Source organism: Netta rufina (genome assembly GCF_964035555.1).
Source record: "Netta rufina genome assembly, chromosome: 31".
NCBI classification, from domain to species: Eukaryota; Metazoa; Chordata; class Aves; order Anseriformes; family Anatidae; genus Netta; species Netta rufina.
The window spans coordinates 2,701,953-2,723,953 of record NC_140155.1 but is presented as its reverse complement, the minus strand read 5'-3'; the positions used below and the strand labels follow the sequence as shown (position 1 = coordinate 2,723,953).

Sequence of the window (22,001 nt, the reverse complement as noted above, 5' to 3'; positions counted from 1 at the left end):
GGTGCCCGAGCCGCAAATGAATCTGGTTTGGTTTTTGTCCAGGAAAACCACAGAAACTCCCGGGAGGTGGCTTGCAGCGAGGGTGAAAAGAGGCAGGAGTGGTGCAAAAACCCAGCAGGCATTTGCTAAAAATAAAATAAAATAGAATAAAATAAAATAGAATAAAAATAAAATAAAATAAAATAAAATAAAATAAAATAATAAAATATAAATAAAATAGAATAAAAATATAATAAAATAAAATAAATAAAAATAAAATAGAAGAGAATAAAATAGAATAAAATAAATTAAAAATAAATAAATAAAATAATAAAAATGCTGCCAAACCCCGTTAATAAACCCCAAAAGCGCCCCTCTGAGAGGCGGGGCCGGAGGGGCCGAGCTAGGCTCAGCTTAGCGGATCGCAGAGGCGCGTTCTCATTGGTTTGTTGCGCGCAGCCAATAGGAACGCGCAGCTCGGCAGGCAGCCAATAAGAAGGGGAGTTTCTGATCCCCCTCCCCGCGCCGCACACGCGCTGGGGGGGACTCGAGGGGCCGTTGGTGCGCGAGGATGGGGCGCGAGAAAACGTTAAAAAATAAATAAATAAAAATAAGAAAGGAAAATAAATCCTGGCAGATCTCGAGGTAGAAAAAAAAAAGAAAAGGAAAAAATAATTCCTTTCCTTTCCTTTCCTTTCCTTTCCTTTCCTTTCCTTTCCTTTCCTTTCCTTTCCTTTCCTTTCCTTTCCTTTCCTTTCCTTTCCTTTCCTTTCCTTTCTTTTCCTTTCCTTTCCTTTCCTTTCCTTTCCTTCCCCTTTTTCCCTTTCCTCCAGGAAACACCTGGCACAGGGCGTTAATCACCAGGAGGGTAATTTCAAGCTTAATTAAATCTCGGTTGCTTCAGCTACTTTTTCCTCCCAAGAGGCAGCCCAGCTTGCAAGCGGCAGCAGGGGAATCCAGAGCTGTGCTGGATAAAAATATTCCTGCAGAAACTGTTATTTCTCTCCATCTCTAATTTTTAATTTCTAGAAGGAAATTAAATTACGTGTGGAAGCAAGCCCATATCTCTTCTTACGTGAGGTTTATTTTTTACTTATGAGCAGGTTTTGGAGCTCCAACGTCTTGGAGCAAGGATGTGTTGCACCTGCTGTATGCCTGGTCCCGTGTTCGGCTTTTTGGGGCAAATTCCTGTACTTTAGGAGACTTTAACTCAGCTTTTCTGGATCCAGGAAAAAAAAAAAAAAAAAAAAAAAGCTATGGCTTTTCTGGAGGAAAAGGTCCCAGGACGAGAGGATGCGGTTTTGGGGGAGAAATGCCCCATTTTGGGGCGGAAAAATGCGTTTTGGTGGCAGCGGGAGCCCAACCGGGGGTGGGGGGGGGAGCAGGGGCGCGCGGCGGTTGACCCTGTTGCGTCCGCCGGGGAGGGGAGGGGGGGGGGGACGTTGACTCGGTTCCGTCCGGCCCGGTGCTATATAAAGGGGCCGCGGGGACCCCGCCACCCCGCAGTCGGAGGTCGGCGGCGGCGCGTGCGGGAGCGGCGCGGGGAGCGGAGCGGAGAAGGGGGGGGGAGCGGCGCCTCGAAGCACGGCGGTGGGGGCTCCGGTGTGGCACCGGCCATGCCTCGCGGCAACACGCTGTCCCAGCCTTCCACCTCCCGGGCGGGCTTAGCGGTGCAACTGCCGAGGAAGCGGGGGCGGCCGTCGCTGTCGGACCTCATTCTCCGCGCCGTCTGCGTTTCCACGGCTCGCAAAGGCGTCTCGTTGGCTCTCATCAAGAAGACGCTGGCCACCGAGGGATACGATGTGGTGAGGAACAGCGGCCGCCTCAAGGCGGCGCTCGGCGGTTTGGTTACCAAGGGGCTCCTGCAGCGCGTAACCGGCACGGGCATCGCCGGCTCGTTCCGCATCGGCCGCGTCGGTAAGGAGCGCATGGAGGGAGTCGCGCGGAGCGAGAGGGCGGACGGCGAAACCCGCCAGCGCCCCGCGGGGAAGACGAAGGGCCCGAGGCGCGCTGTCAAAGCCACCCCGCAGCGGCTGAAGAAGCCGAGGAGACCTCGGGGCAAGACCGCGGCGGCACCAGCGGAGCCGGCGGCCGAGGGTGCGGAGGCAGCCGGGCGCCCGGAGGCGGCGGCGGCGGCGGCGGTTGAGGAGGAGCGTTAGGAGCGCGCGGTGGAAGAAAGCAATAAAACCTTAAACCCAAAGGCTCTTTTAAGAGCCACCCCCGAGAGCTCAGCAGAGGGGCTGTACGCGCGGGGTGGCCGGAGCTGATGAAAGCGCGGCGGCAGCGCCGCTCGCTCGCCGCGGCTTCCCCGACGGGCGCACGGCGGCAGGGAAAGAGGGAGGGAGGCGGGGAAGGAGGGAGGCGCCGCCCGCGGTCCCTCAAAGAGCCCCCGGGGGAGCGGCGGCGGCGGCGGCTCCGCCGGCAGAGCCCGGAGACCTCGGGGCGGGGAGCGCGCCGCTGCCCAGCCCCATATGAAGTTCTCACTCAGGTCCGCACGTCCCCCGTCTCCCCCTCCCATGCACAGGTGCGGACCTGCCGGGTGCAGTTCTCAATCCGGTCCGCATGGGACCGCAAGTCCTCCTCCCACCCACGCTCTTTGGATGGCAACCAGGAAGGAGAAAATAATCAATTGTTTTTTTTTTTTTTGGTTTTTTTTTTTTTAAAACAAACCTATCACGTGCACAGAAAAATGCCGGTTTGAACCCATTTATGGCCGGGAAGGGGGATGCCCGGGATCCCTTTCAGAGTCCGCTTATCTGCGCCTTCTCCTCCACCTCCCACGAGCAGCGCCGCGGGGCAGCCCCCTCGCAGCCCAGGGCGCCCGGCGCCTCCTCGCATCGCTGGGGCTCCCTGGCCTTATCCTGCTCCTCGTCCCACCGCACGCTTTTTCTGTCCCCCAAAACCTGCGGGGGAGCCGAGCCGGGATCTGGCGTCCCCTTTGCTGAGGGGAGACCCACGCAGGTCAGAGGCAAAGCCCAGGAAAAGCTGAAGTAAGAAGAAAAACTTAAAAAAAAAATAAAAATAAAAATAGCTGCCTTACCCTTTTCCTCAGTGCTCAGGATTTTTCCTGTTTCCAGCTTCGGTTTGGGTCTCCCTGGGTCTGGAAGGAAGGAGGCAGGGAGGTGGTGGATGCGCCTCAGTCGCTGCCTCCTTCCCCCAAGCTCCTTTTCCTCCTAAAATTACCTCGCAATTCTTTCAGAGCCTCCTCGAGGGCAGCGTGCTGGCGGCGGCAGGAGCGCAGGCTCTTTTCCAGCTCGGGGGGAAGCTGCGGCCTCGCTTCGTTCCAGCTGGGGAGAGAAATTACAGAGGTGGACTCGGCGTGAGGGTCGGGGCTAAACCCGTGCAGGTAACAAACCCGAAATAATGGGAGATGAGGGTTTTGTAGTGCTGAGAAGCAGAAAAGTGAAAGTGGCGGTGCTGGTTTCATCCCTGGAGGGTGAAGCTTTGGGGTTTTATTGGCTTCGAAGCAGGGTAATGAGGTGTGGAAGCGATGGTGCGCCACGTACCTGCTCCCGGTATCCTAAAAGGAGGGAAAAAAACGGGATTAAGGGCCCCGTGTGTGGTTTTTGGGGGGTTTTACCTTCATCCTGGCGAGCGGGAGCCTCACCTGGGGCAGCCGCCCGGCCTCCAGCTGCCCGATGAGGCCGTGGAGCCGCGCGATCTCCTCGGCCACCCGCGAGGCTTTTTCCACCTGGGCGGCCTCGAAGGCAGCGTCGAGCTCGGCCAGCCTCTGCAGCACCGCGCGCTCCTTCTCGTCCAGCAGCCGCCGCAGCCGCTCGAACTCGCCCCCGATGCGCCGCCGCTCGGCCTCGCTCGTCTCCTGGGGGAAGGAAGCAGGAGGGGAAACCTCCCCCCCCGTGACCGCGCGTCTCCCCCAGACCTGATTTATTTTCCTCCTTTTTTAAGCTAAGGACAAAGCGCTTTGGTTGGAGGCAGGGGGTTGGAAGGCTGGGGTAGAGCAGGATGTGGTTAATTAATGCCCGGAGGGGAGTTGTGCAGTTTATCCGGTGCTTTTTCTGCTCTTTTTCCCCTTCTATCACCATTTTTGCTTTTATAATTAGCGCAAAAATCCAAACCAGAGCCTCGGAAAGTGAGCGTCGAGGGGAAAGTTTTAATTCCTTACTAATAAACTTCCCTTTGGGGGCTCGGTATGGAATTTCAAGAAGCGATGCTGCTAATTAAAGCAATTTAAAACGCTAATATGCAGGTGCACGGGGGAATCGCAGCTGGGCGTGGAGGCAGCACTCACCAAACCTGCCCGGGATCCGCGCGGTCGGGCTCGACCGGGTGTGGGGCTTTGCAGGGCGCGTCGCGGGGATGTTCCCGAGCGTTTCGGGCAGAATAAAAGAAAAAAAAAAAAATCCCAAAGCCCCCAACGGAGCTGCTGAACCACCAAAGGGCCCTTACCAGGTAGTCCAGGCGGCGTTTCTCGTCGGCCACTCTCCAGTCTAAAAACTCCGCTAACACTTTCCGTAGGGATTGTAGGTGAGATTGGATTTTCTCCTAAATATAGACCCCCAAAAAATAAAAATAATGAAGCGATCAGCTTGGCTTGTTGGCTTTAAAATCCTCAGTCAATTGGGGGAGGAAAGCAGCTTCCCCAAATCCACCTCTGGAACCGGCCCCAGCTTTCTGCTTCTCCTCAGGAGCCAAATCTTTTTGCTTTTGCACCGCAAAATGAAAAAAATTTTCCCTTTGCGCCAGCCTCATCCAGCTGCCGAACCCATCGGGATGCCCGCAGCCAGCCTCACCTCCTCCTCCTCCTTCTCCTCCTCCTCCTGGTGCGTCCCAAAAAGCTTCGTGGCCGGAGCCCGCAGCCGCTCGCCCATTGCCACCGACGGCCTCGACCTGGAGGATTTTCACCCCTCGGGGTTTCTTCAGGGCCAGGAGAAAGCGGCGAGGAAATTCTGCGAGCGATCGGCCTCGGCGTGGAGGCTCCTTGCTGCTTCCATGCTTCACCACCGGAGGTTTGCAGCAGCACGGGGCGAAGCCGAAATCCCGCGACCCGCCCCGGGGTGTTCCCATTACCCCAGCGCCACCTTCCCGGGTGGAAAAATCAGAGTTTGTCATCCTCGTCCTGCCCCCAGATGACTTTTAAGCAAGTGGTTGACTAAATCGTCACGTTTCCAGGCTTTTCTTGCTGATGGCAACGCAGCTGGTTCGCCAAATTCCTCCTTTCTGCTGCGGTGTAAGAATGCAGGTTTTTAGCACATCCTCTCTCCTTTTTTTTTTTTATCTTTTTTTTTTTTCTTTTTTAATGCATTGAAAATATAAAATGTAGCCTTGAAGCAGAAAGGGCACAATCGGAGCGGGCAGGAGGTGATCACACGTGTCGTGGCCCCGTCTGCAGCCGGGAGATTGGGGCTCTCCTCCCCCCCCAGCTGATAAAAGCTGGCGGGGACAGAGACGGGACCGAGCTTTCGCTGAGCCTCTGCCAGAGAAACGGGGGGAAAAAAAGCCAAAAGGGGAAAAACCAAGCGAGGAGAAACAAGTGGGGGGAAAAAAGCAGCCAGAGGAACCCCAAATCGGCGCTGGAAACGGCCAAGAAATACCCAAAAAGTTTTGACAGAGGAGAAAATCCCAGCACTGCAAGGTGGGTCTGTTTGTTTTTTGTTTTTTTGTTTTTTTTTTTTAAATTTTCCCTTTTTTATATTTTTTTTATGAGTTTTGTAGCATTTCTGCAACTATTTGGGGCTTTTCTTACAATTTTCCTGCTCAGAACTGCAGCCGTTTACCACAGGCACTTATTTTTTTGTGGGCAAAACCCCGCTTTGGGCTTCAATAAGAGGGATTTGAAGCCTTCGGTGCCAGCCCTTATCTCCCCGTGCACACTTTTTCCCTGGGGCTGGAAGCAAATTTCTCCACTTTTGGCAACATTTCTCTCAAAACACTATCCTTTGGAAACTCAGTGTCAACTTAGCTCGATTTTAAGGATGTTTCTTGCTCCTCTAAATAAAATAAATTCATTTTTGTTGCCCAAAGAGCAAGGAGAAGGCAGGGGTGGGTTTAGGGCAGATTTGTCGCTGAATTGGCCCCAAAACGAGAATTTTTGGGTATAAATCATATCTGGCGGAAGATTGCTTTGTCCGGGCTCGCTCCTTGTGTTCCCTTTGTAGTGACAAGGAATTGAGAGATTTAATCTGATTTAATCTGAGAGATATAATCTGATTAATTTGATTAATCTCAAATTTAATCTGAGAGATTAAATCTGTGGGTTTTGCCCTAAATAAACCCAGCTCCTTGATGGCTGCTGGAGGAAAATAGCAATTTTTTTCAAGCGTTTTGACTACAGATGGTGGATGAGCCAATTATGTGGGATAATAATTTAATTTTATTCTTTTTTTTGTCCTTCTTTTGGCCCTTCTGGACAGGAGGAGAGGACACGGTGGGCGCGATGGCTTTCTTCCTCAAACCCCGGCCGTGCACGTGGGACTTGGCTGTGGACTACAACGCAGCGAAACAGTTTCAAGGTAAGAGAAAATGGTCAAGAAGGAGCCAAGGCCCAATTCCTGGTGTCTTCTGGGCTCCATAAACTGGGAAGTCTGTTGGGGGTGAGGCTCCTCCAGTTCTAGCCTCGCCTGGAGAACCTCCATCTCCTGGATTCTCCATCTCCAACCTCACCTGGAGGTCCTCCACATCCTTCTGCCTCCATCTCCAACCTCAACTAGAGGTTCTCCAACTCCTTGTGCCTTCATCTCCCACGTTCTTCACCTCCAGCCTCACCTGGAGGTCCTCCACATCCTTGTGTCCTCCATCTCCATCCTCACCTAGAGGTTCTTCACCTTCTTGTGTCCTCCATCTCCAGCCTCACCTGGAGGTCCTTCACCTCCTTCTGCCTCCATCTCCTGGATTCTCTATCTCCAGCCTCACCTGGAGGTCCTCCACCTCCTTGCACCTCCATCTCCAGCCTCACCTGGAGGTCCTCCACCTCCTTGAACCTCCATCTCTGGCTTCACCTGGAGGTTCTCCGCCTCCTCTCCCTTTCTCCTTGAAAACCGAGCAACTGGAGTGGATTTTCGGGGGGCGGTTGATCCTCTGTGCTCGCGCTTCTTCCCGACTCCTCCTCTCTTTCCCTTTCCAGTGGATGTCACCCTGGATCCCACCACGGCCGGCCCCGAGGTGATCCTCTCCGAGGACCTCAAGGAGGCCACCTGGGGCAGACCGGGACGCCGCTGGCCGCAGGGTCCGGGCCGTTTCGACACGGATCCGTGCATGTTGGGCAGCCAGGGCTTCACCTCGGGTCGCCACTACTGGGAGGTGGAGGCGAGCGGGCGCTTCTGGACCGTGGGGGTGGCTCGGGAATCGGTGCGGAGGGAAGGTCGGATCCTCTTCAAGCCCAACGCCGAGATCTGGGGCTTGCAGAAGTACGACGAGCTCTGCGTGGCCCTCACGGCGCCCTCCAACACCTTCGTCCCGCTCCGCAGCGGGGAGATCGGGGTCTACTTGGACTACGAGGTGGGGCAGGTCTCCTTTTACGCCCTGGGCACCCGCTGCTGCGTCTTCACCTTCCGCGTGGCCTCCTTCAGCGGCGAGAGGGTCTTCCCCTACTTCTGCGTGCTGCTCTCCACCATCAAACTGCCCCCCAGGGCCTGACGAGGCGGCGACGGGGTCCCCCCGAAACCCTTCGGGTGCTTCCAGGAGGAACGGAGACGCCCCTCGCCGCCCCTCGCCTCATGTTATTGTTATGATTTGGATTTTGTTTCCGTCAGGGTTTGGGGTGATTCCCACCATCTGTAGCTCACGGGTCTTCCTCACCTCGTTTCATTTTTATTCATTTTTATTCATTCATTTTTATTCATTTTTATTCATTTTTTGTCTTCAGGGTCTGGGGTGATTTCCACCGCCCATAGCTCATGGGTCTGCCTCGCCTCATTTTATTTTAATTTGTGTTTATTTATGTTTATGTTTCTTCATTTTTCTTCAATTTTATTCATTTTGTTCATTTTTATTCATTTTTAGTATTTATGTTCATTTATTTTCAATTTTTTTTTATTTTTTTTCTTCAGGCTGTTGGGTGATTTCCACCATCTGTAGCTCACGGGTCTGGATCACCTCTTTTTATTAATTATTTTATTTTTTCCACCACTTGTGGCTCATGAGTCTCCTTCACCTCATTATTATTATCATTATCATTATCATTATCATTATCATTATCATTATTAATTTATTTATTTTATTTTTGAGGATTTGGGGTGATTTCCACTGCCTGTAGCTCATGGGTCTGCTACTTTATTTGTATTATTTTTTTTTTACTTTTTTATTTTTTTACTTTTTTAACTTTTATTTTTATTTTACTTTTATTTTTATATTCATTTTATGGTACTTTTATTTTTTCTTCAGGATTTGGGGTGATTTCCACCACCTGCCTCAGGCTCCAATGTCTCTGTTATGGGTTAAATCTGGGAGGTTTTGGGTCTTGTGGCGGTTTGAGCCGGAACCCCCAGTCTCAGCTGAAAGTTGCTGGTTTTAGGGTTATTAAAAGCATGTTAATAGTTTAACGAGCTGGTGTTGAGCTGAAAACTTTGTTTTTTCCCCCAAACCCATGCTGCCTTTCCACCCTGATTAAACTCCCAAATTTCAGCAGAATTCTCTTGAATGCTGTTGTCGTAATTTCCTAATTTCAGCAGAATTTGCTTGAATACCGCCTGCAGCTACCTGATAACAGAACTGAGTTTTAAATGAAATTGTTTAAAATCAGTTTTTTTTCACAGGAATTTGCCATCCCTTCCCTTCCCTTCTCTGTTTTCCCCACTGTCGTTTATTTGAGCAATTAATGTGCGATTATCACTGGGTTCAGACCAAAATTAACAGGTTTTATTGTTATAAGGAGGAGGTGTGCGGGAGGTAATACGTTTGGGTTGGGATTTAATGGAAAAAAAAATGAGGGAAAAAAAAAAAGTCCCTACAATGCCTTTCACAAAATGGCGGCCGGGACCTCCCCTCAGAGCCGCCACAGAGGAGGCGGGCTTCGCTCCGGCCGCTGATTGGCTGGCCGCCTCCGTTGTCCCGCCCTTGCTGGCTGCTGATTGGCTGTCGGCTGCTGATTTGCATATGGCAGCGACGTTCTCCCTTTTCCGGTGGTTGCTGTCGTTATGGGGCCGGACAGGGAAAAATTCGCTGTTTTTGGTCGTTTTTTTGCCTTTTTTTTGGCCTTTTTTCTACCTTCTTACGCGCGTTCTCGCAGCGCTGCACGCGGGCGAGCGCTTGGAGCTGCTGTCACCGCTCCCTTCCTCTGCTCTGCGCCGCCATGGAGGCAGCGGGACCTGCGGGACCTCCGCGGCGCCAAGATGGCGGCAGGGCCCGGAGTCGCGGCAGGGCCCGGGATGGCGGCAGGGGCCGGGGTCACGGCAGGGGCCGGCAGCACACGGTGAGTTTGGCTTCGGGGGGAGGGTTTCTGGGGGGGTTCCACGTTTTGTGTAGCCCTTTGAAGGGCTCCTGTAAGGAGCGGGGCTGGGAGGAGCCCCCGATTACCCCACCCACATAGGAGGCTGGCTTAAATGTTCTTCCGTATATGAGGAGCGCATGCCGTGTCTGTGGCTTTGCATTACAACCTGGCGGGCAGTGTTTTGAGATTGGGGTGCGATTAAGGTTGGTCACTGGGATTAGGGCTGGGGCCGGGGCTGGGGTTTGAGCCATGAATGGGCTCGGGGTGGGGGCTGCGCCGGCCGGCCTCGGCCTGGGCGTGGGGGGTCGCCGGGCCGCCCGGGGCGCTGCCGCCGCCGGGCCCGGGGCGCTGCCGCCGCCGGGCCCGGGGCGCTGCCGCCGCCGGGCCCGGGGCGCTGCCGCCGCCGGGCCCGGGGCGCTGCCGCCGCCGGGCCCGGGGCGCTGCCGCCGCCGGGCCCGGGGCGCTGCCGCCGCCGGGCCCGGGGCGCTGCCGCCGCCGGGCCCGGGGCGCTGCCGCCGCCGGGCCCGGGGCGCTGCCGCCGCCGGGCCCGGGGCGCTGCCGCCGCCGGGCCCGGGGCGCTGCCGCCGCCGGGCCCGGGGCGCTGCCGCCGCCGGGCCCGGGGCGCTGCCGCCGCCGGGCCCGGGGCGCTGCCGCCGCCGGGCCCGGGGCGCTGCCGCCGCCGGGCCCGGGGCGCTGCCGCCGCCGGGCCCGGGGCGCTGCCGCCGCCGGGCCCGGGGCGCTGCCGCCGCCGGGCCCGGGGCGCTGCCGCCGCCGGGCCCGGGGCGCTGCCGCCGCCGGGCCCGGGGCGCTGCCGCCGCCGGGCCCGGGGCGCTGCCGCCGCCGGGCCCGGGGCGCTGCCGCCGCCGGGCCCGGGGCGCTGCCGCCGCCGGGCCCGGGGCGCTGCCGCCGCCGGGCCCGGGGCGCTGCCGCCGCCGGGCCCGGGGCGCTGCCGCCGCCGGGCCCGGGGCGCTGCCGCCGCCGGGCCCGGGGCGCTGCCGCCGCCGGGCCCGGGGCGCTGCCGCCGCCGGGCCCGGGGCGCTGCCGCCGCCGGGCCCGGGGCGCTGCCGCCGCCGGGCCCGGGGCGCTGCCGCCGCCGGGCCCGGGGCGCTGCCGCCGCCGGGCCCGGGGCGCTGCCGCCGCCGGGCCCGGGGCGCTGCCGCCGCCGGGCCCGGGGCGCTGCCGCCGCCGGGCCCGGGGCGCTGCCGCCGCCGGGCCCGGGGCGCTGCCGCCGCCGGGCCCGGGGCGCTGCCGCCGCCGGGCCCGGGGCGCTGCCGCCGCCGGGCCCGGGGCGCTGCCGCCGCCGGGCCCGGGGCGCTGCCGCCGCCGGGCCCGGGGCGCTGCCGCCGCCGGGCCCGGGGCGCTGCCGCCGCCGGGCCCGGGGCGCTGCCGCCGCCGGGCCCGGGGCGCTGCCGCCGCCGGGCCCGGGGCGCTGCCGCCGCCGGGCCCGGGGCGCTGCCGCCGCCGGGCCCGGGGCGCTGCCGCCGCCGGGCCCGGGGCGCTGCCGCCGCCGGGCCCGGGGCGCTGCCGCCGCCGGGCCCGGGGCGCTGCCGCCGCCGGGCCCGGGGCGCTGCCGCCGCCGGGCCCGGGGCGCTGCCGCCGCCGGGCCCGGGGCGCTGCCGCCGCCGGGCCCGGGGCGCTGCCGCCGCCGGGCCCGGGGCGCTGCCGCCGCCGGGCCCGGGGCGCTGCCGCCGCCGGGCCCGGGGCGCTGCCGCCGCCGGGCCCGGGGCGCTGCCGCCGCCGGGCCCGGGGCGCTGCCGCCGCCGGGCCCGGGGCGCTGCCGCCGCCGGGCCCGGGGCGCTGCCGCCGCCGGGCCCGGGGCGCTGCCGCCGCCGGGCCCGGGGCGCTGCCGCCGCCGGGCCCGGGGCGCTGCCGCCGCCGGGCCCGGGGCGCTGCCGCCGCCGGGCCCGGGGCGCTGCCGCCGCCGGGCCCGGGGCGCTGCCGCCGCCGGGCCCGGGGCGCTGCCGCCGCCGGGCCCGGGGCGCTGCCGCCGCCGGGCCCGGGGCGCTGCCGCCGCCGGGCCCGGGGCGCTGCCGCCGCCGGGCCCGGGGCGCTGCCGCCGCCTACCGTTACCTTCTCACTGCGGCATCACCTCCCCACATGTTTTTATTGTCATTTTTCTGTCTCTTCTGACTTTCTCCCTTCCTTCCAGGTCCTTCCTCCTCTGCAGCACCCCTTGTGGCCTGCCCCTGGCTGCTACTTTCCCAGCCACAAGCTGCCCTCAGAGGACCCGTGGAGATTTTGGCCCTTGGAGGCCACTGAGGGGAGGCTCCTGAGATATGGATGTGACGCTGCCTGTGGAGGAGCACAACAATGAGGATAACAATTCTGTGACAGAGAGTAAGTGCTCTGAGGCAGGCGTGAAGCAGTGGGTTTTGGGTAAGCATCCTTCCCTGTTTGGAGGGCGACAGATCCGTGGGGAGTCAGAGAGCCACCGAGGCTGGAAAAGGCCCCCGAGGTGGAGGTTAGTAGTCGAGGTTGGGGCCTCGGAGGTGCTGCAGCCGCAGCGCCCGGTCATGAGTTATGGGAGGATTTTGGCACTTCCTTTGCCACCCAGCAGCTGTCGCAAGAGAGACTGAGGAGCATCAGGGCGTGTGAGCAGGAGGTCGGGTGGTGGAGTAGCTCCCTCGTGTCCCAGAGGGAAGGGAGCCGTGGGAACAAAGAAAAGCTTCAAGGCCTTGGGATGGCTGGTGAAAGATGTGGTTAATGAGACAGCGTCGAATTTTGGAATTTCCTGGGATTTCTTGGAGTTCTGATTACAATGGCAGGCGTCCTGCAAGCAGGTGCTCAGAGTAAAAGTTTCTCGCGCCCTTCTATTCTGTGTTACCTGACTCCTCATTTCTCCCCTTTTGACATATTGGCAGAGTACTACATGTTCAAAACCTCCTCCATGCTCTTCTGTACTCTAAATGTACAATTTTACATGTATTTGGCCTACCGTTAATTTCTCCTTTGTTTTTTTTTTTTTTTTTTTTAACCACTTCCTTTTAGTGACTAGATTGTCACTTGTGGTCTTCCATTCTGTTTCTCTTCGCTATCCTCCTTCTTTTGGGCCTGTGGGCACTTCCCCTTTGCTAAACGCGCTACCCACTTCCGTAGCGCACGGTCACTTCTGAGGATGCGAGATGAGTGGCATTTTTGGCTTCAAAAAACAACTTCTCTTGCAAAACTCAACGTTGTTCCTCGCGGCACTGACCTGACAGGCCAGAAGGCTGCGCTGCCACCCAGCGAGAGAGACCTCAGCGGGCTGGGGAGAAACTTACTGAAATGTAAACGAGGGCACGTGCAGAGGGGCAAGAAGCCCGTTGATTTAGGTGCTCCTGCTCCATCAGGGAGTGGCCTAGATGATCTTCCAAGGTTTCTTCCGTTCCCTGACGTTCCGTGGAGGTCCAACCGTCCCCTTACCACCAACAGCACCCCCAGGGTGTGGGGAGGGCCTGGTTTCTCTCAGCCCTGCTGCCGGGGGTCTGCACGGCGCTGGGACCCCTCACTTCGCCCCCTTCTTTTTGTTGCAGGTCTTTTTACCAGGTACAGGGTTAGAAGAGTTGTGGCCTGGAAGCTATGCGTGTTCTTCGGTGCCATCATAGTGATTTTGATCTCCGTTATCATCTGTGAGTGTTCCCAGGTGGTTTCCGCTCTGCCCTGTGGCCCCAGCTGCAGGGAGGGGGAAAAAAAGGAGGCTCAGTGCCTGTATCCAACCCCGCTGCCTTTTTTTGCTCCTGCAAACCCCTGGATTTCTTTGTCCTTAGGGCTCTCTCAACGTGCGTATTCCTGCCCCCGCTTTTGGATCGGGTTCGAGGGGAAATGTTTCTACTTCTCCGACATGGAAAAGAACCAGACCTGGAGCCGGGCTGACTGCCACGCGCGCGGCGCCAACCTGGCCGTGATCCAGTCCGAGGAGGAGCTGGTGAGGCTGGGGCTTTTCTCCTTTCTTATTTTGGGTGGGGGGCAGAGCTCTGGGGGTGTCGGTGAGCCCCCTTTTCAACCCTGCTCCCCCTCTGCTCCCAGGAGTTCGTGCTGCGCTATAAAGGTGCTCCCGACCACTGGATCGGGCTGAGCCGCCAGAACCCGAGGCAGCGCTGGGAATGGGACGATGGCACCGAATTTGACAGCTCATTGTGAGTCCGCCGTGCTCTGCACGCAGGGGTTTTTGGGGCGAGGGGGCAGGAAGCACGCAGGATGCTCACCCCGCTGCCTCCCCTGCAGGTTTCCCATCGGAGGAGGCGAGGATTTTGCTTTCTTGAACAACCAAAAAGTCACCAGCGCGCGCAGCAGCGGCGAGCGGCACTGGATCTGCACCAGGCAGCCCTGAGGCCGGCAGACAGGGCGCCTCCAGGCCTCGTACAGAAAATACCTCACACCTTGGTGCCTTGGCGGATATTTTGGAGAACTGACAAGACCAGGGTTCATTCCTCAGGCCTGCAGGTGGCGCTTTGGCATAGCTGCTGCTTCTGCAGCATTTTCAGTTTTTTTCACTTCCCACTACCCGGTTCTGTTGCTTCTGCAAAACGTTTTTGTCATCTCAAGCTCTTCTGCACTACATTTTTGCTCCGTCTTTATCAGTGCATAGCATTAAGGTAGATAGCAGAGCCAAGGCTGTAGTAGGAAAAGTCCATTTTTAGCTCTTGAAACCCTTTTCTAAGGGCACTTGCACTTTTTTAGCAGAGGAGGAGGAGCATTTTAAAATACAGTGTTTTGTCAAAGAGATATCAGTATTGTGCCCAGGCAGAAACTGTCACAGGATGGGAATATCTCAAACCGCATCGTGGAAATGGTTTGGACTGGAAGAAGGCTTCAAGATGGTCCTGTTCCAACCTCACTGCCTTGGGCTGAAGTCCCTGAGCTCCTGCTGGGGGTGGAAATCAGCTGTCACCCATCAGCCCTGCTGGTGCTATCCTGAGAAATGTGAATAGCAGGTGTGGGGCTGTGACCAGGAACAACTTCGCATACTTGAAATTCCTCCTGTACTCGAACAAACTCTTCACGGGCTCCCAGGCTGGATGGAAGTAGGAGTTGAGTCAGGTCTACGTTAATGTGAAATGGTGCCCGTGGAGATAAACGGTGCCTTTCTCTTGCTTCTCTGCTCCCCTGTATCTTTGTATTTTATCAACACTATTATTCTACATACTGTTTTAATTTATGTACAATTTCTTAGTAAAAAAAAAAATTTATTAAGTCTGGCTCTTTTATTATTTCCTCTTGCGTTACCCTGGGATCCGGCACGAGGTGAGTTTTACCCCACTGCTTTCTGCTCCTCCATGAAAACTCTCTCATTATAAGACCAGAGCTCCACCCTGTGCCACATCTCCTGAAAATATTAAGGATTTCCTAAGAAAGCCCAGGAAACTTCACTGCAAGTCACCCAAATCTTGCTTTTAGGACAGCGCCTTCGAGAAACAGCAGATCATCTTTGCCAAAAAAATAAGAAATTCTCTGCTTTGGATCCTGGATGAACACAACGATGCTAAATGATGCTTGAGGGTGGGGTGCGGAAGGGTTTTGTGCAGGAAGCCCTCGTTCTTTGCTGACCTAAGCCAGACTTCGTGACATTTAGGTGTGTGAAGTCTGGAGAAAAGACTAACAGCAGGAACTGGCATCTTGGTGAAGTGGTTTCTGCTCTATTTCAGGCCGGTGAATTGAATTTGTTAACCAAAAGTGCGTTTTTATTGCATGGAAGTGCCCTGCCTGGGACTGATGGAGGAAAACCAACAAGCCTTGAATTTATGTGCTTAGCTAAAGGCAATGCGCCAAGTCCACCGCTGCAAAATTCTCCCAGTTTGGGCTGCAAGAGCAAGTTAAAGCTAAATTAGCTGCGTTTGAGGCAAAAAGACTTAATAACAACAGTTGGAGCATGCGTGTAGCAGGAGAGGCAAGCAGGCTGTAGCTCTCAGTGTGCAAAATAAGGAAAGAGAGAACAGAAAACGCCAGATTAAGGCTGGCTCTGTCTTTGAGAAGTAATTACAACGTCGGTACTCGTTACCGAACACGTCGCTCACCGGTTCTGACAGCCCCTCATCTTGTGAAACTCTTGCAAACAGCTCAAAGGGCATCAAAAGCCCTCAAAATACGGGATCGAGTCAAGCCAGATCAAGGCTGAAAGGTCGCGTTTCCCATGAGGTGTTTGTACGAGGAGGCTCTTCCGTGGATTTGCTTCTCCATCTCCAGTCCTGGAGGTGGCACTGGTGGACTTGATTTGGAGCTGGCTGCTTGCTGGGAGGAGCCAGCTCTTGAAGCTCCCGGAGTCCGTTTCTCATGCTGTTGTTTTCCAAATGGAACCAAAAATAAGAGCGCTGCTACGAACCCTACGATCCTCACCGGCACACCTTCACCAACCGTCTCCGAGCTGAGGTGCTCCTCAAAAAAACGCCCTCCCAGGATGGAGTTAGCCGTGCAAATGTCTCGTGTTTCACCTGCAGAAGACCCGAAAAGCAAAAAGATCCCCAAAGCTAAAGATCCCCAAAGCAAAAAGATTCCCAAAGCAAAAGATTCCAGAAAATCCTTGGAAGTCCGTCCTTGCACCGTTTCCACATGCTCGCAAGGAACTGGAAAGCTTTTCCCAGCCGAGCAAGCTTGAAAACTGCTGATTTAACTTGCCAAAAATTGGGAAAAACTCGAATCCCATGCCATTTGACCTTTTTTTTTTTTCCCCCCGTACACGCTGCATCTTGATGTCTCCTTAGGGTGAATCCTCTGCACGCTCAGGCATGGTTTCATTGGCAGCTTTGCGACTTCTGTGGTGCTCTGATATTTCATTTCATTGTGAAATGAGTCGTGAATGAGTCATTGCCACGTATGACCGTGCTGCCGTGAGAAAATATCAGCTGTTGGGTTGCAAATTCAAGTAGTAACTTCAGCAGTTCCCAGCTGAATTCCCCTCCTGAGCTTCCTTCAAAGTTTCTGAGCTTCCCCTGTTTCGCTTCCCCTGTTTGCTTTGGGTATTTAGGAGCTGATGCAAAGATTTCGAGCTCGTCTTGTCTTGTTGCCTTTGTCTGGGCTGTTCAGCGCGGGCTTGGTGCAAACCCAGTTTCTCTCCGTGCTGCACTGGGAGGAGTGGAGCCCGGTGTCGCCCAGGTAGGCACAGAAGCCACCCCCTTGGACCTGAAACCTGAAGGACAGAAGAAACAACCGGCCTCAAAGAGGAAAAGGGAGAAAAATCTCAGCGATGATCTCTAAGAAGAACAAAAAACGATCAAAAGCGGGAATCTAACAGCGTTTTGCCCTTGCTTCCACCTCTCAGCTCGAAAAGCAAAGAACGGCTCTGGAAGCATCGTGGCCCTCTCCGGGTCTCATCGCCCCACCTCTACCTCTGGAGCTGGTCCCAAATCCCAGACAAAACGCAAGTTTTGGGGCTGGAGAACCAGCAGCCAGCACGAGAACGATGAAAACCCCGCAGACTCACAGGGGGGACGGCCGCGAGCGGTTCACCCATTTCCATGGTTGCTCCTCCCCGTCCCGTGAAAGGCCGACCCAATGCTCCGAGATGCCTTTATACCTCATTGTGAAACTCTGGAAAACAAAAAAAGGCTTTAGGGCAGCTCTCAGGGTTTCGGGACGTGCCCAGCAAGTCATCTGCAGAAACCTCCCTCCAACCAATAATTTACATTTTACGAGTCGCCTGCGCTCTTTTGGTGCTTAAATTATTCAGTCTGTTACCAAAACCCATAATCTTTGAGGCAGAGACCTACTTCGTTGTTGTCTAGGTTATTTTTCTTTTTTCTTTTTTTTTTCTTTTTTCCCCTTTTTGCTACAGGTCTTGCACTGGTTGGCTTTGGGGAGAAGCTTGAGGAGAAGACCCAGGACTGGGAAGAAGACACTGAAATAGCAGGCAAGGAAACCAAAAGGTGGCAAAAACCTCGGTGGCTTTTCTGGGGGTCTCCATACCAAGTCTTCCACGCTGTCGAACATGGCCAGGGAAGCACCGAGAGCTGAGCAGTTGTCCTGGCTGGACGTCCAGTTCCTCTCAGCCTCCGAAAAATAGTAGCATTTTCCTCGATACCCGATCCAGTCGAACGGACACCGAGCACAGGGCTGGGGGCGAGGTTGAAAAGCGTGCACTGTCATCGATAGAGCAAAGGGGGACAAGAAATGTGGGAGGCTGGACCTTCGAAGCAGAAAACAGGCCACCAACAACGCGGGTTTGGGGAGGATTTACAAAAAGTCATATGCCTAATCGTGCCCTAAGGTATTGCTATTCAACGTTAATACCAAAGCAGCGGCGGACAAATGAAAGCGAAAGCATTTCTCTTGTTTCTGCGGCCTTCTTGGTGTGGCTAGACTTGCGTCAACATCTCTTGCTGCTTGGCCAGCCCCTTCTTTGCCAAAAAAAGCCTCATGTGGGTAAAGTCTGATTTATTTATTTATTTTTTTTTTTAAAGAACGATGCCGCAGAGGAGATGGGTTTGGTTTTCTGGTTTTTTGCGCTCATCAAACTGGCCCTCACCTGGAGGGGACGCCTCCTGGCCTTGATTTTGTCTTCGTCAGGAGCACGGGGCTGGACTTGGCCCAAGTGCAATGACCCAAAGAGTCTTTGGAGGGCACAGAGACGTTGTCTCCACGGTGAGCACCTCCACACTCACCTGCGAAAGCGATGGCGGTGACGAGCAGAACCAGGAACACCACTGCCATGGTGACCCGGCAGGCAACGCGTGCCCCTGGCTTCATCTCCAGGCTGGAACCTGCAGGAGAAGAGACCTTCAACACCTTCCTGGGAGCACCAAGGGCAAGAGCACACTGCAGGTCCAGGGAATTGAGCCCAAAAACGTGCTTTTTTTGCCTCCTTTTGCTCCAGGAGGAAGAGGAAGGGGTCAGTCTCTCCCCTACACTGGTTGTACTCGCTATCATTTGGGGTGAGAAACAGCCAGAAGTTTTGAATTCTTCCCCATGAGGAATAAAATGATTTATTCCTCATTTCTCCTTTATTTCATCCTTTATTTCTCGGGTTTTTCCTTCTTGGATACGCTTCCTTAGAAGGGGGACGTTGCCTTTTCCCCAGCTCCAGCTGCAAACCTCTGCTCTGAAATGCCTGTGGGCATTGCACCGTACCCAGAAGCGATTTCCTTTGAATTTCTGGGTTCTGTGTCATCATTACAGCTCGAGGAACTTCTTTCACAACCCGAACCGAGATGCTTTGGGTTTTGCAATGCCTCGAGTCATGCTCAGCCCATGGCTGGGTCTTCTGATCTAGAGCACGCTCTTATCTTAACTCAGCTCAAAGAAACATCTGTTTTCTATGAGGTTTGCCTTCCCTTCCTCCTCCTTGCACATCATCACATGAACCACATCTCATGCCACAAGCCCTCCTTCCCTCTCTTTTCCCTCCCCCATGAACAGGAATCATTGCAGACGATAATTCCGACAGCAAATATGACAATAGAAAAACCATGGCTCAAAATTGGGACATCTCGAAAGGCCCCAAATCCCCTTTCCCACCTGCTTTGGTCTACCAAGAGGATGGTGGAGATGGGAGGAAGAGTCGGGTGAACCAAAATAAGGCAGTGTTGAAGAAAGGAAGGCAAAGGTTCAATAATAGTATGCTAATTTATCTAATTCCATGCTCTTTTTTTTTTAGTATTTTCATCCTTCTTCTCTACCAACATCTCTTTATTCTTAAATTGAGAACCAGGGGGTGAAGACACAAAACAAACACTGACTCACGGAGGATTCATAACTAAGATCTTCCAAACTGTGACTTTTTAGCAAAGTTCCACCTCGTGCTCGCTGAGCTAAAAAAATTTCCTCTCGAGGGAAGTGCTAGAAAACGGAAGACTCAGTATTTCTTACCACCCCCTCGGCCTTACATCAGCTTGATTTTGTTCTCAGATTATAGAAGGCAGAAGAAAGCCTTGTTCGGGCAAGTGCTCTGCAGTTACCTCCCCGCTGGCTTCTTTCCGTGCCCAAAAAGCCAGGATATTCCCTCATTTCCTTCATCTCGGGGGATGCAGGTGGAGTGGCGATGGGGGACCTGAAAACCAGAAGATTTCACCCATCAGAAGCTGTGACCCACGCAGGGATGCGTTTTTGGGGGGGCTCTCTCCATCTGATTCTCAAATCGTGGTCGTCTTCGAGGTCCATCCAAGCTCAAGCCAAACTCATTGCAACCATTCAAAGAAAAATGTAATTTCCCCTCCCTCTGATGTTAATTTTACACCACCTTTACACCTCAGCCTTGCTGGGGATGGGTGAAGGCTTTGCAAAAGAAAGAATTTTGTTCCATTCAGCACCAAAATCAACTCCCCGCCCACCCACTGCCAACCAGCAGTCGGGCACCATCAGAGCAGCAATCCTGGATTTTTCCCCCTGCAATTGATTCTCCCCCACTTGATTTTGCCCCCCTTGAGCTTGATTTCCCCTCCTTTACAACTGTTTTTTTTTATTTTTTCACTACAATTCATTTTTTCCGCCCTGCAACTCATTTTTTACCCCTTGCAACTCGTTCTCCCCCCACTTCCAAGCCCGAACCCTCCCCAGCCCCAGTACCTGCGTCCTGCCGGTGTGGGAGCTGCTGTGTGAAGTGCGAAGCCTTGTGTCAAATAATTTATTATTTATTTATTTATTTATTTATTCTTTTTTTTTTTTTTCTGGGGGATTTTCCAGAGGATCCAGCTGGGGAAGGGGCCGTGCAGCTGGTGGGGAGATGCCCATGAGCAGGAAGCAGCTGCTTCCCTGGCCCCCCCTCCAGCTCTGCTCTCACCACCTTCACTCCATGGGGGTTGCTATAAATATATATGTATATATTTTTATATATATAGTATTTATTTATATATACTATATATATACTATATATATCATATATAATATATATAGTATATATTTTTATATATATAGTGTATATATATACTATATATATAGTATATATAGTATATACAGTATATATATATACTATATAGTATATATATACTATATATACTATATTTTTATATAGTATTTTAATCATAGAATTACTATATATACTTAATTTATAGAATTTAATATATATGTACTGTTTTATATATATATGTAGTAATTTATATAATATAGTATTTTTCTCTATATATACGTACTATTTCTCCCTATATAATATGTAGTATTCTATATATATAGTATTTATATATACACATAGCTTTTATATCATAGATATATACACATAGTATTTATAGATATATGCACATAGTGTTTATATAGAGATATACACGTAATATTTACAGATATATACACATAGCATTTATATAAATACATAGAATTTTTCTCTCTATATATGTAGTTTCTATATATACTATTGTAATCAGAGAATTAATATATGTACATGTAAATATACATAATAAATATATATATAATAAATATATATAATAAATATATATTATATATATTATATATATTATAAATTATATATATGTAACATATGATATATATAATGCAAATTATATATATCATATAAATTATATATTTAAGCATACCCATATATTTATAAGAATAAACGTATATAATTGTATCTATGTATTTATATATTTACTTTACATATATTTATTTACTTTTAAATGTTTATATATTACATATAATTTTATCTTACATATTCGTATTTCTATTTTCAAGTATGCATGCAGTTTAGATAGAGGTACTGCATGTATAGATAATGTATGTTTTGCCCTAGGAGTGGCTTGGGGTGTTGTCCTTGGACCGTTGCCGGTGTCTGTTTTCACTGAGGCTCACTTTCAAGCTGACTTGTTCCGACAAAGCCTGCTTGGGCTGTGCTCTCTCTCCTTAATGCCTCTCTCCTTAATTTGCCTCTGCAAATATATGCAGATTTTCGTCCCTTCCTGCCTCTAAAAAATGGGGTTACCAGGTAAATGCATGCAAGGGGAGAAATGCAAAGAAAAAGGTGAAATTAAGCTGCCAAAAATAGGAGGATTTGCCATTAAGCTAGCCACCAAAGGTGTTGCCATTAAGCAATCGGAAAATAGGTGCTTCGGAAACTAAATTATTCAAAAAAAGGTGTTTCTCCAATCAAGCGATCAAAAAGGAGGTGCTTGCAATCAAGCTATCCAAAATAAGTCTTGCAAAAAACACACTTTTAAAAAATTATTTTATTTTTATTTTTAAACTTTTTTTGTTTTTGTTTTTGTTTTTGCAAGCTATGGTCAAGATTGACTCAGGCCCTTTGTGCAGCCTTTGATGTTGTTTTTTTTTTTTTTTCTTTCTTTCTTATTTTTTTTTTCTTTTTAGCACTGCAGGAAGAGAAATGCAGAAGTGAGCCGGCCTCTGCTCACCGCAGAAAATTGAGTACAAAACTTTCCATGAGGTCAATGAGAGCTGAAGGCAGAGCAGCAACAAACAGCAAATTGGACTGGTGGTGCTTTTTCCCCAGTCCTAGGAAGTGCCAGCTGCTCCATGCAGCGGAGGCTAGGTCAAGTTGGCATGAGAAAATGAAATTAAACATCAAGATCATGCATATGTAAATTTGTTGCAGAAAATAAGCAAGGAAAAAAACCCTCTTGGCCTCTTCTGGTGCAAAAGTTACAGGATAAATGACTTGACGTGGAAGAAAAAGCAACAAATTGCAATCAAAACCATCCCCTTCCAGCTTTTGGGTTACACGCAAGCGATGCCCAAGCCGTATTCCAGGGAAGACCCAGCAAATACCACCTTTCTCCTCCTTCCCCGACTA

The 22,001-nt window shown here is 53.2% G+C and overlaps 4 protein-coding genes across 8 annotated transcripts; 3 read left to right on the top strand and 1 right to left on the bottom strand.

Annotated features, from left to right (window-relative positions):
- Positions 1 to 1,595: 1,595 nt before the first annotated feature.
- On the top strand, positions 1,596 to 2,455 carry LOC311220392 (histone H1.3-like; the record flags this gene model as incomplete). The annotated part of the gene is made up of 1 exon (XM_084303900.1): positions 1,596 to 2,455. The coding sequence occupies one exon, from the start codon at positions 1,596 to 1,598 to the stop codon at positions 2,136 to 2,138; it is 543 nt and encodes a 180-aa protein (XP_084160026.1). The 3' UTR covers positions 2,139 to 2,455.
- A 2,850-nt stretch (positions 2,456 to 5,305) lies between these two features.
- Positions 5,306 to 8,001, top strand: LOC311220444 (zinc finger protein RFP-like). The gene is made up of 3 exons (XM_084303981.1): positions 5,306 to 5,572; positions 6,351 to 6,449; positions 7,061 to 8,001. The coding sequence occupies exons 2-3, from the start codon at positions 6,374 to 6,376 to the stop codon at positions 7,570 to 7,572; spliced, it is 588 nt and encodes a 195-aa protein (XP_084160107.1). The 5' UTR covers positions 5,306 to 5,572; positions 6,351 to 6,373; the 3' UTR covers positions 7,573 to 8,001.
- A 1,053-nt stretch (positions 8,002 to 9,054) lies between these two features.
- On the top strand, positions 9,055 to 21,973 carry LOC311220438 (C-type lectin domain family 2 member D-like). 5 transcript variants are annotated; one of them, XR_014619221.1, is made up of 8 exons: positions 9,482 to 9,567; positions 11,514 to 12,972; positions 13,111 to 13,268; positions 13,370 to 13,479; positions 13,568 to 13,786; positions 19,955 to 20,087; positions 20,988 to 21,179; positions 21,560 to 21,973. XR_014619221.1 is itself a non-coding variant. In XM_084303974.1 (6 exons), the coding sequence occupies exons 2-6, from the start codon at positions 11,641 to 11,643 to the stop codon at positions 13,671 to 13,673; spliced, it is 531 nt and encodes a 176-aa protein (XP_084160100.1). In that variant the 5' UTR covers positions 9,055 to 9,346; positions 11,514 to 11,640; the 3' UTR covers positions 13,674 to 14,754. The 5 variants fall into 5 exon arrangements, 2 of the variants coding, with proteins under 2 accessions (XP_084160100.1, XP_084160099.1); XR_014619222.1 differs by lacking the exon at positions 21,560 to 21,973 and having other exon boundaries at positions 20,988 to 21,384; XM_084303974.1 differs by lacking the exons at positions 9,482 to 9,567; positions 19,955 to 20,087; positions 20,988 to 21,179; positions 21,560 to 21,973 and adding an exon at positions 9,055 to 9,346 and having other exon boundaries at positions 11,514 to 11,701; positions 12,877 to 12,972; positions 13,568 to 14,754.
- Positions 15,151 to 17,791, bottom strand: LOC311220449 (C-type lectin domain family 2 member E-like). The gene is made up of 3 exons (XM_084303986.1): positions 17,243 to 17,791; positions 16,761 to 16,867; positions 15,151 to 16,466 (listed from the first exon to the last, which is right to left on the bottom strand). The coding sequence occupies exons 1-3, from the start codon at positions 17,420 to 17,422 to the stop codon at positions 16,301 to 16,303; spliced, it is 453 nt and encodes a 150-aa protein (XP_084160112.1). The 5' UTR covers positions 17,423 to 17,791; the 3' UTR covers positions 15,151 to 16,300.
- Positions 21,974 to 22,001: the final 28 nt, after the last annotated feature.

Excerpts from the sequence above, each read along its gene's own strand:
- LOC311220449 (XM_084303986.1), bottom strand. The coding sequence starts at position 17,422 with ATGACAGTGCACGCTTTTCAACCTCGCCCCCAGCCCTGTGCTCGGTGT. Across the intron at positions 16,868-17,242 it reads TCGACAGCGTGGAAGACTTG|AGTTTCACAATGAGGTATAA; the intron begins GTATGGAGACCC and ends TTTGTTTTCCAG. Across the intron at positions 16,467-16,760 it reads CGCTCGCGGCCGTCCCCCCT|GTTTCAGGTCCAAGGGGGTG; the intron begins GTGAGTCTGCGG and ends TCTGTCCTTCAG.
- LOC311220444 (XM_084303981.1), top strand. The coding sequence starts at position 6,374 with ATGGCTTTCTTCCTCAAACCCCGGCCGTGCACGTGGGACTTGGCTGTG. Across the intron at positions 6,450-7,060 it reads CGCAGCGAAACAGTTTCAAG|TGGATGTCACCCTGGATCCC; the intron begins GTAAGAGAAAAT and ends TTCCCTTTCCAG.
- LOC311220438 (XM_084303973.1), top strand. The coding sequence starts at position 12,480 with ATGCGAGATGAGTGGCATTTTTGGCTTCAAAAAACAACTTCTCTTGCA. Across the intron at positions 12,973-13,110 it reads TTTGATCTCCGTTATCATCT|GGCTCTCTCAACGTGCGTAT; the intron begins GTGAGTGTTCCC and ends CTTTGTCCTTAG. Across the intron at positions 13,269-13,369 it reads TCCAGTCCGAGGAGGAGCTG|GAGTTCGTGCTGCGCTATAA; the intron begins GTGAGGCTGGGG and ends CTCTGCTCCCAG.